The sequence below is a fragment of the Ambystoma mexicanum genome, chromosome 3p (assembly GCF_040938575.1).
Source record: "Ambystoma mexicanum isolate Mex_15411 chromosome 3p, UKY_AmexF1_1, whole genome shotgun sequence".
NCBI lineage: Eukaryota > Metazoa > Chordata > Amphibia > Caudata > Ambystomatidae > Ambystoma > Ambystoma mexicanum.
Genome location: NC_090925.1, coordinates 730181773 through 730198160, shown reverse-complemented (window position 1 = coordinate 730198160; position 16388 = coordinate 730181773). Strand labels below are relative to the sequence as shown.

At 47.5% G+C, this 16388-nt stretch overlaps 1 protein-coding gene across 1 annotated transcript in view; it reads left to right on the top strand.

Annotated features, from left to right (window-relative positions):
- TGFB1I1 (transforming growth factor beta 1 induced transcript 1) overlaps positions 1 to 16388 on the top strand; it is a 196467-nt gene that overhangs the window by 143328 nt on the left and 36751 nt on the right. The window contains exons 6-8 of the mRNA XM_069651591.1: positions 3036 to 3129; positions 12069 to 12356; positions 12672 to 12845. Of these exons, the coding sequence (XP_069507692.1) occupies positions 3036 to 3129; positions 12069 to 12356; positions 12672 to 12845 (556 nt within the window). The remainder of the gene's footprint in view (positions 1 to 3035; positions 3130 to 12068; positions 12357 to 12671; positions 12846 to 16388) is intronic.

Sequence of the window (16388 nt, the reverse complement as noted above, 5' to 3'; positions counted from 1 at the left end):
AATCAAGGTGCAGGAGAAGGTGGTGAGACCCATGGTGGAAGGAGGAGTTGGCAAAATCAGAGGGTGGAAGCAATACAAAGGCATGAATGGAAGTGACACAGAGGTGGAGGAAGGAACACCACAAGGTGGGGGTGGAACTGAAAGTAGCACGGAGGAGATTGGAGGTGTGACATTAGTGGAAGAAGAGGATAAACAGTAGGAAGTAACACCCAAACAGGAGGTGGCTCAGCAGAAGTAATAACAGCGGCAAAGAGATCTGAGCAGACCAGGGTGATATCCCAAGAGGTAGGAGCAGAGAAAAGAACATCCGTTCCTAGAGGAGGACTAAGGGGAACGAAGAGAATGAGCTCTTAAACAGCAAGAGCAATCACCTTCGACTTGGTTGACCATACTTTACTTTTAGAGAGGCAATCTGCTAAATTGCTCTGAATCCACTCATGCCTGGTTTGCTTCCTTTCTTGGCCCTAGAAGGGCCAGAGTTGCTATGAGTGGCTTCAAGGCTCTCACAGAATCTCTCTCATATGGAGTCCGACAGGCCACATGCGTCTCGCCCTCTCTGTTTAATGTTTATGCGAGCCCTTTGTGTGACTTGCTGGATACCGTCGGCGTGCGTTACACATACATGCCAACCCTCCCAATTTAGGCGGGAGACTCCTGATTTTTATATTAAAAAAAGATTGCTATTTATTTTACTCTCGCCTGAAATAATTAAAACCCCAATTGGGAAATTCTTTTCTCCTGCTTTCTGGTGTTGAATCTCCCTCCTAGGTAGTCGAGAATGTTGGCATGTATGGTTACATCAACTACGCTGACGATACCCGGCTCATCTTTGAGCTGTCCGTTGACTATGACTTCACCCTTATCAAGAGAATTTATAACCGGATACAGGGCTGGCGTTAAACAAAGAAAAGACTGAGTTTTTGCTTGTTGGCTCTAATCAGGGACTAAAACATCTTAATCCTAAATACCAATGCTTCACTATCTCAAGTTGTACCGTGAGCTCCACTGTAAAAACACAAGGAGTATTTTTGGATTCCGGGCTATCAATGAAGCAACACATAGGACAAGTTAAAGCCTCCTGTGCCTATGTGAACAAATTACTGAGACAGATTAAGCCCTATGTATCCTCGAAGCACCTTTCATCCCTGGGCACGGTGTTAGTGAACTCACGGCTTGACTATTGTAACAGCTTATTGGCCGGCACATCCAAAAGCAATGTAAAAATACTACAAACGTCCCAAAACGGGGCTGTTAGAGCCATCTGTAATCTAGGTCCATGGGATCATGTCACTCAGTTTAGAAGATCTTTACACTGGCTTCCAGCACATCACTGAATCCAGCACAGCATGCTCACCCTTACTCATAAGTGCCTTGCTGACAGGCCACCACAGTATTTTGCCAATAGATTAGCAAAGACTACTGCTCGGAGAACCCTCCGATCCAGTGGGACCAGCAAATTGACCATACCCAGGCATAAGTTAAAAATATGTGGTGGTACCTGCTTCCAAATCTTCGCCCCCCATGCTGTGAAATGCCCTTCCCTCCTCCATCGGTGACATTCCTAGTCACATGAGCTTTCGGAAAGCACTGAAAACACACACTTGTTTAATTCTAAAGACTAGACTTCTCTCCTTTTCTCCGGTGGGACTCTCGGTTTGACCCCCTGCTTCCCTAGTGTTCTGGCTCTTCTTACCTGTGCGCACTGAGACCTATGGGCATGTTGTGCACTACAAATATTAAATAATATAATGATGATGATGATGATGATGAGGAGGAGGAGGAGGAGGAGGAGGAGGAGGAGGAGGAGGAGGAGGAGGAGGAGGAGGAGGAGGAGGAGGAGGAGGAGGAGGAGGAGGAGCCCAGTCCTAAGCAGGACCAGTCTGTGGATGGAGGAAGCAACTCAGTCAGGGAGACTATTGTGAGATCAGAAAGGTGGGTCAAGGGAAACTAAGTGGAAGTCCCGGCCCAGCCAGGCCAAGGGACACATCTCAAGCTCGCCCATTCTGAATATGTCCACTGACCCATGTGCTCACAAGAGTTTACAACAAAGTGAGTTGTGGGCTACAAGGCCCTAGAAAGCCTGCATCTAGTTCAGACCAAGATGGGTTTCATCTCCCTAAAGCCGCAACACCAGAACGGTGAAGTAACCCCTTTTTGAACTGTGGAGGCATTGACCTGAGGGACCGGGAAAGCATAGGAATCTGCATCCTGAGAAAGAGACATCGAACAAAGGAGGGAGGGGGCGGGGGTTCTCAGAAGGAAAAGGGACCCAATCTCATAAAAAGGGAACTACTCTTACTTTCTTTTTTGTTTGGAAAGATCTTATTTTCATTTGAGTTCCCCATTATTGTGACCAATCCCTCCAATAAATAGTGTAAATGATAACCTATGGTCTTGGTGTCCTTCTTGGTCCAGGGTAGAACCCTGAGACACTACTCATTGCAAAGAATGAGCACTGAAACAGTCACATGCTGCAAGTTACTTACTTACCTATAACTGGTTGCATGTGCAAGGCACTTGCTGGTGCATTAGAGGTGCAGTTTATTTAGACGTATTGGTTTTCCTCCTAATCTCTGTTTATGTTGTAAAGGTGATTAGTAAGAATGGCCTGCTTTCAATGCAAAAGATCGACAAACCAATTTAAAGATGAAGGTACCGCCCAAAGGATTATGGGAATCCAGTTGTTCTCCCATGGGTCTGGTTGCTGACTCAGGTTAAGAGTGTGAATCTATAACAAAACAGTGCTGCAAAACTAATGTCGCAGGTAAGTAACTTCTTTACTTTCATTCCTTGGACACATTTAGTTAATTATTGATCTGTTATAATTTCGATGAAGGAAGCCCAGCGAGAGACATCAGCCATGCCACACCTTCTCATTGGGCAGCAAGACAGGAAGTGCTAGCCGTTGAAGACAACAAATGTCTTTTGTGATCACATTTCTGGTGCAAATACAAAGCTGTTCATAATTCTGATTGACCCATATGACACACACAGTGATTTAGAGGTAGTTCTGACCATTTAACCTTTGACTTCAGGTCTGCAGGATCCATGACCCCGTCAGCGACATCGGCCACACTGGAGCTGGACAGACTCATGGCATCGCTCTCTGGTTTCAGGGTGCAGAGTAACGTAAGTTAGTTGACGGTGTAGTGGGTTGCACACTAAGGATGTGGGGGAACATTTACATTTTTTCCCATAGGTCATTGAATTTGAAGATAGTCCCTCATTGTCCAGGATTCAAGAGATTACCCAAATCCTCACTTGCATTTCCAACTGACCAACATTTGGACATTCACAAACTGACCCAATACCGAGGCATTCGCCAACTTTCCCCAAATCCAAAGAACTCAGGTTAAAGACGGCGCCAAATCATCTTAATACAGACGCCATTCGGCGCCTCACAGATTAGACCTAAGCGCGAGAGCGCATCGAGGAAATGGTGCGGGTAAGAGACCGTCTTTAAATTACAATCCTTAGTGAGCAGCTATTTAACGCAGTACCAATATGTAGCGAGTATAGTCTACTCTGTGACCGCACATTTTTAATGTACTTTTTGAACGCGTTAGGCGTTTTGACGCATAATTAGAAGTTAGATTTTTTAACTCAGATGACTTGTGAAAAATGATATTTTGGCTTACTGCACAAAAACCCAGACTCATTTAAAAGTGGAAAAGGTTGCTTTAATGTGACAGGCCAAAGCTTACAATTAAACGCTTACCTGGCTCCATGGCATTACAAACTAAAGACATATTTTAAACAACCAATTATATAATTAAACATTCTCATTTTTTACCCAACAATTAAATAATTAAATAAAGCCATTTCCTCCCTAACTATCCCTTGGACCCTACCGTCTCCTTACCCCTTTTCCAGGCGTCCCGCTTTCTCCCCGGGGCCATGCCCCTCCAGGCTCAATACCTGTTCCCCCGTGTTGGCCCGCTTGTGCAAACAGCGCCACCCCATCCTTTCCCGTGTCATTCCCCCAATGTGCGTCCCTCCCCCCACATCAAAAGGGGCCATGCCCCCGGAGCCCAGGGCCACTTCAATACCCCTCAGACTCCCCTCTACACCAATCTCCCCCTTCCTATGACCTGCAGCCAGTCTGACCTGCCACATCAGCAACAAAATTGTACCTTACAACTTCACTGATGCCCCGACCTGTCACACAAAACTACCATATAATAGCTCCTTAACAGACCAAAAAACCCTGTAAGACCTTGACCTGGGATGTAAAAAACCCCTGCAGAAACCAAGTACAATGGTCCCCCATCCCCCTTTAATAAAACCAGACACCAGACCTAACCCAAAATGCAGGGGGTGGGAGCGCGGGACAATCACCACGTCCAACCGTCGCCTGCCTCCCGAACCTTCCCTGGCCCCTTAAATACCCTAGGGAGGCTCTCTGCCTCCCACAGCCACTCGCTGGCCGTGTGCAGTGCCAAAAACCTCCCCGGGGGGAAACGCTTCGCGTTCCCCCCGGGGCCCCCCTTTTGGCTTACTGCACAAAAACCCAGACTCATTAAAAAGTGGAAAAGGTCGCTTTAATGTGACAGTCCAAAGCTTACAAATAAACGCTTACCTGGCTCCATGGCCTTACAAACTTAAAGACATATTTTAAACAACCAATTAAATAATTAAACATTCTCATTTTTTACCCAACAATTAAATAATTAAATAAAGCCATTTCCTCCCTAACTATCCCTTGGACCCTACCGTCTCCTTACCCCTTTTCCAGACGTCCCGCTTTCTCCCCGGGGCCATGCCCCTCCAGGCTCAATACCTGTTCCCCCGTGGTGGCCCGCTTGTGCAAACAGCGCCACCCCATACTTTCCCGTGTCAATCCCCCAATGTGCTTCCCTCCCCCCACATCAAAAGGGGCCATGCCCCCGGCACCAGAAAAACCCTCCCCCGAGGTGTTCTTTCTGCCCCACCCCCCCCACCAATCTTCCTACCTCCAACTCATCAACCAATCTCCCAGCCAAGAGCTCCAGTTCGCCAGATAATGATTGTTCCCCAAACCAGAAAGTTTACCCATCCTCTCTAAATCTCCTCAATCCTTTCTAAACCATCTCCTTACGGTCCAGAACCTGTACTGACACCGATTTACAAAATTCTACCATCTCTCTGTTTATCCCCTTGCTTGCCCTCCCTATCGGACCCTCATTTTTCGCTCCCCCCCCAACTCTCTGTGGCAAACACTTAGTCCCCCCCTACAGTTGCTTGAGGCCACCCTTGTCAGACCCATAAAAAAAAACCCTTTTTATTTTCCTAAGAAGAGCCACACCCGTATCCCTTACCAGATCATTTTCCCCACCAAGACTAATCCCCCCCAACTGGAGGCCCATAGTTTTCCCTCAACCCAGCCAACATAGGAAGCAACTGATCCCAGCCCAGCCCCTCAAACCCGGACCATTTTACCACAACATCTTTATAGTTGCACCCCAGTTGCCTGCCAACAACCCTTTTCTCAGCTTCTTTCCCTGCCCACTTAACCCTAGAATGTCCCAAAAACCAGATTTTTGACATCTGACTGGACCTCCTAGCAGCATCTGAAAAAGAAATTACAAAATCACTTACAAATCACCAACATCCTAATAAATGCAACACTCCTGCTACCTACTGAAAAAATGTTCTAACAACATTCCGTTTGACCCGGTCCCTGGCATACCGTTTGTATCTCCCTTACTCCCAGCGTCCCAACCTATTCACCTACTCCTCTGAATAGCCCAGCCTGCTACCTTCAGATGCTGCACCCCTCCTAAATGAATAAGTTCCAACCTCCTAACCTTTCCCGCACCACTAGTAACACCTTCCTCAGTACCCTATCCTTTCTGGCCATCTCCTTAACCCTCTCCGGAAACACCCAAGGTCCTCTCCTACCTGTCCCCCTATATTTTGCCCCTTTCACCTAACCTTTAAACAATACACCTAACCCACTTAGCCCCCCCTCTTTCCCCTAAACTATTACCCTCCTGCTCACCCTTGCCCCCCCACCTTCCAACACCTTATTAATTTGGCCCTACGTTGCCCCCCCTGCACCGTGGGCCCACGTGCACCCCCGTCCATGCAGGCCCTTTACTTTATTACTCCTCTCGCCACTGCACCAGGGGCCAAACCTGCACCCCCGTCCATGCAGTCCCTTCCATATAACTAATCTTCAAGCTCCTTGCGTCCATTACCACCTGTTTCCCACCTGCACCAGGGGCCCTAGTGCACCCTCGTCCATGCAGGCCCCTTTTCTGCCTTACTCCTCTCCACCGCTGCACCAGGGGCCAAACCTGCACCCCCGTCCATGCAGACCATTCCACATAAATTCCTCTTCCAGCACCTTGCTTCGTTGCTCCACTTTTCCCCCAGCTGCACCAGGGGCCCTAGTGCACCCCCGTCCATGCAGACCCATCTCCACTTCCCCCTGCTGCACCAGAGGCGCTCCTGCACCTCCGTCCATGCAGCCTGAAGCTTCCTCACCTTGTCGTGCTGCAAGCGTGAGGGCTTCTCCACCATCAGCCATGCCCTCCAAATGACGGCCACCACCCCTTAACAATTTCCACAGTTACACCCCCCTGCGGCCCTCCCCTACCTTCCATTCTTCCTCCTCACCCCTCTCCTACCCCCTTTAAATCGCCCCCAAAACCTTTCATCAAATCTTGTGCCCCCCCCCTCCTATTACGATAAACCGAGCCCGACCTACCAGCACACCCCAATTTACCAGGCATGCAGTCCTTTCCCCCGACCTCCTTGCCCCGCTCCTCGCCCTGACCCACTGTCCCCTGCCTGAAAACAATCCGTAACCGGATGCCGACCCGCACACCTGCTGCACTCGTGTTTAAATTTGCACATCCACCTCGTGCAGCCGTCCTTATTAAACGCCCAGCACGCTGCTGAGGACTGCCCTCTGCCTCCTCCCCCCGCCCCCTCATGGGCGGGGCGACCAAGAAAGGGCCGGAAAGGCACAGGCAGCCCACTTGCTGTGTGCAATGTCGGGGCAGGCCTCGTTGGAGCCATCCATTGCAGCCAAAGATCCATATCTATCTCCCCCCAGACCGACTGACTGTCCTCCGCCATTCTCGCTCTGAATTCCTCATCATACCTTACCCAGGCAAAGCCCCCGAAACTCGTGAAAGCCTTCCTAATTACGTCCATATATTTAAGCAGGGCCACGCAACGCTCAGGGAATTTTTCACAATAAACACTGGCATAAATGATAAATGCCAACGTCCAATTCTCAATAGTCACCAGGACCCTTGGGCGCGAAGCCAGTTCCCTCTCTTCTTCTTTAGATCCCTCCTTTGCTCTCACTTCCCTATGGAGCAACTTAAAAACATCTACAAATTCCCCCGCCTGGATCTTCTCCCTGGTCGCTGCCATCAAGTGCGCCCCCAACGGTTTAGTTATCCCCATGTATGGCAGTTTTTTCCCCTTTCCTTTCACTTCAACCTCCTTTTCTTTTTCAACTTGCACCTCGAGCACCAATGGCTCCACCACCTTGTCCGTTTGGACCTCCACTGAGCAAATGCTCTTCTCAACCCCCAAGGCTCCAATGGCCTGTACACCAACTTCTTTCCTTACCCCTTGCAGTCCGGACCCTCCATTTCCCGTCCCCCTTCTTGTGACCCCTCACTGCCATGCAGATGACCATTCCCTTTCCTGCTCACCTCTTTCCACGCAGGCCGTCTGCGGTCTGGCGTCCACACCGATGCTCCTCATCTCTTTTCTTAGAGGGCTCCTACATTGTGGATGCGAGCTCATGCCCGAGTTGAGTTGATCTTCCTCTTGCGAGCCCGGGGCGTCCACCCCGCCACTCCTTTGACGTCTTCTCGGCAGGGCCGCGGAAACCCCTGCCTGGTCCTCTTCTCTTGGGCGAGGAGTTCCGTCCTCCACCCTGGAATCCTCATCACTAGGGGCCGTGCTGCACCCTCTAGGCTCTCCTTGCGCTGACTGAGGAGGGGCCATTCTGAAACCCTCTACCTCCACCTGACCAGCGGGGGCTGCGCAGCGCCCTCCGCCCTCACTCCTCCTACCCAGGGGGGCCGTTCCGCACCCCGCTCTAACCTCCTCAATTGATGGGGACCTCACCCTCCTTCTCCCACCTGCGCTCTTCTGCAGGTATTTACCCCCTCTTCCCCTCTGCCCTGTCACCGCCTTCCGCGCCCCCTCACTGGCCCCACTGTGGTTCCCTTGAGCCAACTCCTTTTGAGCACTCCCAGCTTCCCTCGGGCTATCAATCACTCCCTCCCTCACTGGCTGCCCACCCGAAATCATTTCTCCCCCGGATGCCCTCCTGTCTATCTCCCTCCTCACCTTCCTGCCCCTGGATTCCCAAACCTCCCCTCTCCCCGCCGCGGGGGTGCAAGCCACCACTGCCGCGAGAGCCCCATCTGCCGCAGCTCTACGCTGCGGCCTTCCCCCACCTACCTCTCTTTCTCCTGTTACTTCCCCTACCGCCCTTTCCAATTGGGCCTTAGATGCCCTGCTAATTATTTCCAGGGCCTCCCTCAGAGCCCTAGCATCAACCAGACCCTTCTTGCTCGCTCCCTGTCCCACCATAGTGCACCAAATGTCTGGATGTGCACTAAAATATGCCCCTTGAAAATTAAACTAACTGCCCTAAGCTCCCGAGCCAAAATCTACCCGTGGATCTATACCCCAAACGACAAACTACCAGCTTTGCACCAATGTAACCGAGCACTTGCTATCACCCAAAAAGGTAATATAAAATACCAAAACTGTTCCCAAAATTATTCTTATTTTTTTTTTTTTTTTATAATTACCCCCCTAAATCCTGCCCTATCCCTTAAAACCCCTTACCCTGGCAAATAAACAGCCACAAGAAAAGGAAAGCCCCAAAAACCAGCAGCCCAATTAGAACTGGTGCATAGGAGTGACCGTGTCACACTGCCTCCTGGTGGATCGCGAGATGCACCGCACTATAGGGAAGCCAGAAAATTAGCACTGTCCCTTTAAGGAACCACACTGCCTCCTCTGTCCCTCACCTGCTACCGTGTATCCAGCAGCGTAGACTCTAATACAGTCTACTTCCAACTAACGGGTGGCCGCCCACACTCCAGGAGGACCCAGGAAGACGGCACTGGCGCTGTGTACACAGTGCCCAGCACACAGCTTCTAAACCAAAAACACCCCACCGGCAAGCAAACGTCAGAAGGTCTGCCCCTACTTCCCACGGCACCCCAGAGCCCACGATCCCACCAACTTCCTGGATTTCCCACCGACGCGCACCCTCCCACACGGGACCCACCGGTAAGCAGCCAAGGGGTGTCTTATCTACGGCACCCCTTCTACCCTTACACAAAATTATAATATAATTATTATTATTATTTTTTTTTAAACTAAACAACTACCTACCCGCCCACTCTAGCAACACTCCCCTGCCTCACCTAAATAACACACACACCTCTAGGCCCAGCTAATACCAGGGAAGGCTCGGGAGCAGGCAACAGGAATCACCAAGTCCAACCGTCGCCTGCCTCCCGAACATTCCCTGGCCCCTTAAATACCCTAGGGAGGCGCTCTGCCCCCCACGGCCACTCGCTGGCCGTGTGCAGCGCCAAAAATCTCCCCGGGGGGAAACGCTTCACGTTCCCCCCGGGGCCCCTCTACTGATGAACAGAATGTAATGAAGCAGCGCTTGCATTACGAATATGGACTATTCTGTTACCGCATACCTGCAATAGATATACCGATGCACAGAATGTAATGAAGCAGCGCTTGCATTACGAATATAGACTATTCTGTTACCGCATACCTGCAATAGATATACCGATGCACAGAATGTAATGAAGCAGCGCTTGCATTACGAATATAGACTATTCTGTTACCGCAAACCTGCAATAGATATACTGATGCACAGAATGTAATGAAGCAGCGCTTGCATTACGAATATAGACAATTCTGTTACCGCATACCTGCAATAGATTATTAGAACGCATTACGCGTGTAACATATAATTACAATAGAATCTGTAACTCGGGTGTTTTGTAAAAACGATTTACGAATACATAGGGCCTCATTACACAGTAGGCGGTAAGGGTATACCGGTACCAGTATTTTACCGGTACCGGTAAATCCTTACCGCCTTACTACGAGGTCCCTTTGCGGGTTGGGGAATTTAACGCCTGCTTTTTGCAGGCGTTAAAAACCAACCTGCAAAGGGACCAGTGGAGCTAATTACGGTACCGCAATTTGCGGTACCGTAATTAGCGCCTTCCCCATTCCCATAGAGCCCTATGGGGCAAAAATGGGAATGGGGAAGGGTAATGGTGGAAGGGGGAATTACTGCCCTGCCAACCTTGGAATGGGGCGGTAATTCCCCTTTCCACCAAGCCGGTGCCGGTATTTTACCGGCATGAACCATGGCGCTAATAGCGCCATGGTTCACCGCCTACCGTGTAATGAGGCCCATAGAAAGGAATGAACCAGCGCTAACATTGTGAGCACAAACTATTTTGGAACCTTATCACCTGTTAACCCTGTAACAGACCTTGAGAACGCATTTCGCGCAAGACACACTAATAGACACACTAATAGAACCTATAGTCCCTACCTCAGGAGTTTCCTTTCTAAAATGATTTGTTGATACACGGAAAGGAATGCATTAGTGCTTGTATTGCGTAACCCTAATAAACATCATTCTTTAGAAGTCCGAGGACGTACGTACACTAGAATTCACAAGAATACTGAGTGTTTGCACTTATTTTTTTCAAAGGGATTGAACCCATCTATCCATGAACTTGACTTAATACAAATATTTGAGAACATGCAGTAATAAGGCAACAACATTTGCACAATTTTATAAAACGGCTAAGCAATTTGTAAAATGGACTTTTAAGGAAGTACCTGGACTAATTAAATATCTTTCTTTGTTTTTTTCCCTTTGTTCTTGATATACTGTTTCATATCTGTTCTTTACCTCCCCTTTGCCAACCCCTGTTTTTCTGTGGCTACTCTTTTAACTATTCCATCTTTTGTTTTTTACAGTGATGAATGTGACTGATACTTTGACTTTATGCGCTAAATAATTGCACATTTAACTTATTCATCCCCTTTCCCTTCCTCCTTTTTCCACTTTTTCACTCCCAAATGTTTTCTGTTTTGTTATTGTTATATTAAGGCCCTGATTTGAGAAAGCCTAGTGGATGTAGCCGAAACACGTGTCATACAAGGGCAATATGAATAATTAAAACCTTTTCTCTTTGCAAAACTGGATTTGGCGCCGTCTTTCACCTGAGTTCTTCGAATTATGCAACCTATATCGGTGGTTTAATTGGCTTTTTCAACAACAACTCAGACTAGAGGTGACACAGACGTTACTTTTGTTTCAAAATATTTGTGTCTATAACTTATATTTGTCGCCTTGACAGAGTGTGCCTACAAAGCCATAATCTGAACACAACTTTCCCCAAATCCACTTCACCAACTGGCACAATGGCCGAGTATTTATTGGCTGACCCATCATTCAGCATCACTAGCTGACCCAGGATGTGTGCATTCGCCATCCAACACAGCCCCAAGGCGTTCACCAACGAGCCCAATGTCCAGAAAACAGCGGGCTCATCCAAGGTTCAACCATTCACCACTTCACCAACATCCAGGCTGGCCAGCATCTAGGCAGCCATCCAGATCCATGCATTCACCAAGTGAACAACGTCCATGCATTAATCAATTGAGACAGTGCCTAGACTAGACTGTGTGATATACTGCTTAGGTGCACAACAACTGACCCAACATCCAAGCATTCCATATTAGACCCAACCTCAAGGCATTTCCCAACTGACTCCAGATCCAGGCATTCCCATACTAATCCAACTGACCCAACATTTAGACATTAACCAACTGAACAGACCTTCAAATATTTACCAGTTTCACTATGTTCTCAATGTCAATTTATTCATAATCTGACTCATGGTCCAGGTTTTCACAGTCTGACTCGGTGCCCAAGAATTCACCATCTGATCCAACATCCGAATACTGGTTGAAACCACGTTGCAGGCATTAGTAGACGTGTCAACTCATGTGGGCTCATTAGTTGATCTCCTCTTTCTGTTTTTCAGATTCCACCAACCAATCCTCCTCAGGCACAAGGGAAAGTTACGCCTCCTCAACCTCAGGTGAACGTAGACTCGCCACAGGCTCAAACTCAGGTGAAATCAGTCCCAACTCAGACTCCAGCTCAGGCGAACGTGGCCTCTCCACAGCCGGTTGTCCACAGCAGTGCCCCACCGCAGAGCGAGAATCTGGACAGCATGATGGTGATGTTGCAGTCAGATCTCAGCCGGCAAGGCATCTCTACGGTTGCCAAGGGGCTGTGTGCTTCCTGCCAGAAGCCCATCGCTGGACAGGTGGGTAACTGGGGTACACAAACATAACACATGTCTGTGGAAAGCCCGCTGGGTAGACAAGATCCAGCATGTGTGGTTGTCCACAGCATAGTGTGACAGGAAGGAAACTAAATGTGTGCGTTCTAATTAATAAGGCTGTGATCTTCCTCTATGCTTGTACCTTTGTATGTGGTGCACGTCTGGTGACGCTGGCCAGGTTATTGGCTTTCCGTTCCCTGCGGGATCAGTGTACTTGGTGTTGCTCTCGTTGTGGAGGTCGAGCATGTGGCCTCTGTCCCCTTGCCTTGATGCTGACTGCGGTCCCTCTTGCCACAGGTGGTGACAGCCCTGGGGCAGACCTGGCACCCTGAGCACTTTGTCTGCAGCCACTGCCAGAAGGAGATGGGTGGCAGCAACTTCTTCGAGAAGGACGGACTGCCGTACTGCGAGCGGGATTACTTCACCCTCTTCTCGCCACGGTGTGGGCTGTGCAGTGAGCCTATCGTAGATGTACGTATATATCCAGTCATTACTGCCTCTGCTACCCACAGTGTTACAATTATATTTTTGAGTTACATTTTAACGTGTTGTTTCTGGTTTGGTGTCTGTTTCTTACCTTAGCTGCAACATCTGCCATCCTAGTGACAGTTGCTGCTAATCACGTCATCTTAAAAGGAGTAAGAACTGTACAAAGCAGATATGTCCAGCACCCAAATCTTTTTCTTTGGCTCCTTAATTTACATTTTACAAATCCTACCCTTCTTTTGCTTAGTATTTCGTAAATCTCTTTCTTCCCTCAGCCATTGCACTGAAAACTCCCTTTGTGATGAGGTGCAAACTGACAGGACTGGCAGCTTCCTGCAGTCAGGGGTCAAGCCCTAAAAAAAAGAAGTGGGGGGACTCATTAACAAACGCAATTGGATGCGAATTCACCAGATAATGAGCATATCGAGGTGAAATATGCACAATTCATTGAATTGGCTTTGAATAACCACCCAAATTGCACGGAACAAATGTCATTTGCCTTTCATAAAATCAACACACACACAAAACCAAGAGAGGATATTTTCTTCTAATAGTGTTTTTGAAAACGTTTAAAAGTGTGCATGTTTTAAACTCCAAGAACCCTTACCAATGTTTTCCCTGGAACATGCAGTACCGAAATGGGACATGTCACCTTCAGTTGTATATTCATTTTCATTGGGTTATATAGTGTAGTGGTGAAGTGTCTACCCTGTGAATCTAAAGACTGTGGTTCGAGCCCTGAGGTTGGTGTTAATTCATAAATTCAAAGAAGACACTCCATGTTTCTCATTTTTGCTGGGGGGACTGAGTCCACCCTCTGAAAAATGTGGGTGGACTCGTCCACCCACGTGTACCCTCAACTTGAGCCCTGCTGCTGCTTTGCTTTGAGATTTTTAGATAAGTTTTGTATCAGAATCTGATCAATGGATATTATACTTTAAAGTACTTGAAGAAGTGCAAAACACATCTGCTATGTCACAGATTGCTGAACATTCATGGTTAGCAAAAATGCATACATTAACCCTGACTACTATCTGCGTGCTTGATGAGCGATCTCGGAAATAATTGAAACAGTAAGATACTTCTGTCTGCTGTAACACAGCTTGCTTGACCTTTTTTTTTTACTTATGTTTAATCAAGTGCGATTTTTACAAGATTGCTTGCAGATCAGGTCGAAAGCAGGTTAAAACATCAAAACCAAACTGAACTGAAGTCCTCAGCATATCGTAAAAAAAGTCGAAGGTCAGAAATCAAAAGAGGGGGGTGCCGCTCATGGGGCGAAATCGGGGGAGACAAAAAGTCGGTTGTGCTAGTGCATGGGTTCCACTCGATTTTTTATGAGATTATATTTTTCAGTGCTAGGTCCAGCAGTTTTACAGTTGCCAAAGTCCATCTTGTGGTCTTCCCTGAAATCAGTCGATTCCAGACCGTGTCTTCATCCGCAGTTAGCGATCCTGTAAGTAGAGGCAAAAGGTACACTGATGTATATTTTCTCATTTTTGGGCATGACATCACCAAATGTCTTACAGTTTCAGGCTACTCCAGATTTTTACACAGGCGGCATTCATTTATCCCAGAAGTCGATCTGATGGCCGAAATTCCGTGTGTCATTAAGAGATTCAGTCTTGCTTTCATGAAAGTTTTCCGCAGCAGTTTTTTTGGGAATTTAGCGCAATAGTTCAGGGGGGTTTTCACTTTGTTGAATGTAGGAGGGAGATGTGCTAGCAGTTTGTTCTCCTTTGCTTTCTCGTCAGTGTCTATCCAGTCTTTATTTTCCATATTTATTTTTAACCTTTGCGGGTTGTTTTTCAGGTCTTCTGTGCATGCAACCTCTCTCAGTTTCGGTTTTTGCAAGGCGACCCATGTGTTTAACGCTTTACATTTCTCACCTTTAATTTCTTCTGCTATCACTTTGTAGATTGGTAGTGTATCGGTTAGCAGTGTTTTTCTGTATAGTTGCATGGAACTTTGGTCTACGGAAGCAGCTAAGTATAGGAGGCCCAACTCGCGCCTAATTGCTGCCATGGATGTCGATTTGGGGACTGTCAACACTGCCTTCCATAACAGGCCTTCTAGTTTTGTCCATATTGAGGTGGGCATGTTTAGGGTCGCGTCCATTCCATAAATGAGCAAAGGCACTACTTTCGTCTTGTAGAATTGAATGGATGGAAGCAGCGAGAATCTTCTGAATTTGATATCAATTGATCTTGTTTGGGCGGTTAACTGCTTTGCTTTTTCCCATAACGTCTTCTGCATCGTGATTTCTTGGGCAGAGCCATCAAGGATCACTCCTAGATATTTGAAGTGGGACACTATTTGAAGTTTGGTTTTTTCAAGGAACCAATTCTGGATCGTATTTTCTGTCTGATTACTTTTCGTGATCTTTGCCTTTGTTTTATCCATGACCAGAATTTTTGTTTTTGTTTTTGTTAATTTCCAAGTTGTTTTCTTCAATGTACCGTACCAGATTGGTTAATTTGCGCTGTAGGCCAATTTGGGTTTGGTCTATTAAAATCAGGTCATCAGCATATAAGATTCTTGAAATTGTTGTTTTTCCGATTTTGAGGGGGAATGCTCTTATCTTTGCTTCAGAGTATTGATAATCTCCTAGAAAGGTGGTAAAGAGAACCGGGGCTAGAGGGCATCCTTGTTTCACTCCTCGGTTAGACAGTATTTCCCCTGACAGGGTCCCTTGGCGGTTCAGTCGTACACATATCTTTGTGTTTGAATGCAGAGCGATCACCGGGTCCAGGATTGAATTAGGACAGTCCCAGGCTTCCAGTTTTGACCATAGTTTTTTCTGTGAACTTTTTCGAAGGCGTTAGATAAATCGACAAAAGCCAGGTAAACTTTAGAAGATCCTGCCCTGACTTTTGACTTTAAGATGTTCAACAGCAAGATGTTCACAGCTGTGCTTCCATTTTTCTTGAAGCCCATTTGAAAGTCGTCTGCGCATGGCGCGTTTCTGGCCCATTGCCGGAATGTTGCCAGCAAAAGATTTGCATAGATTTTACCAATAATGTCTAGGAGTGCGATTGGTCTATAGCTCACCGGGTCTTCTCTACTTCCTTTTTTGTAGATCGGGACGACTATGGCTTTCTGCCAGGACTCGGGGATCATTTTTACTTTTCCACAGTGTTCAAAAATGTAGCTTATTACAGCTGCCCATTCACTTGGGAATTGCTTCAAGTCGAGGTTAGTGAGGCCGTCCGGGCCAGCGGCTCTAGAGGTTTTTATTTTGACTATGACATTTTCAATCTCCTCTGGATCTGTCACGTCTGCCCATGTTGATACAGTTTCCCAGTCAGTGGTGTGGGTACTAGATGGCGGGAAGTCAAAGAGAGATGCGAAGTAGCTTTTCCACTTCGATTCCGACACTGAGTTCGAGATATCATTAGAGGGCTGTGATTAGATGTCTTTTTGATTAGAGCCCAAAAGTCACATGCTTTTTTTATGCTTAATGTTGTTGACATTTCCTCTGAATCCTGTTGGTAGAGTGCCAATCTGTGCTGTTTTATCCATCTGGTG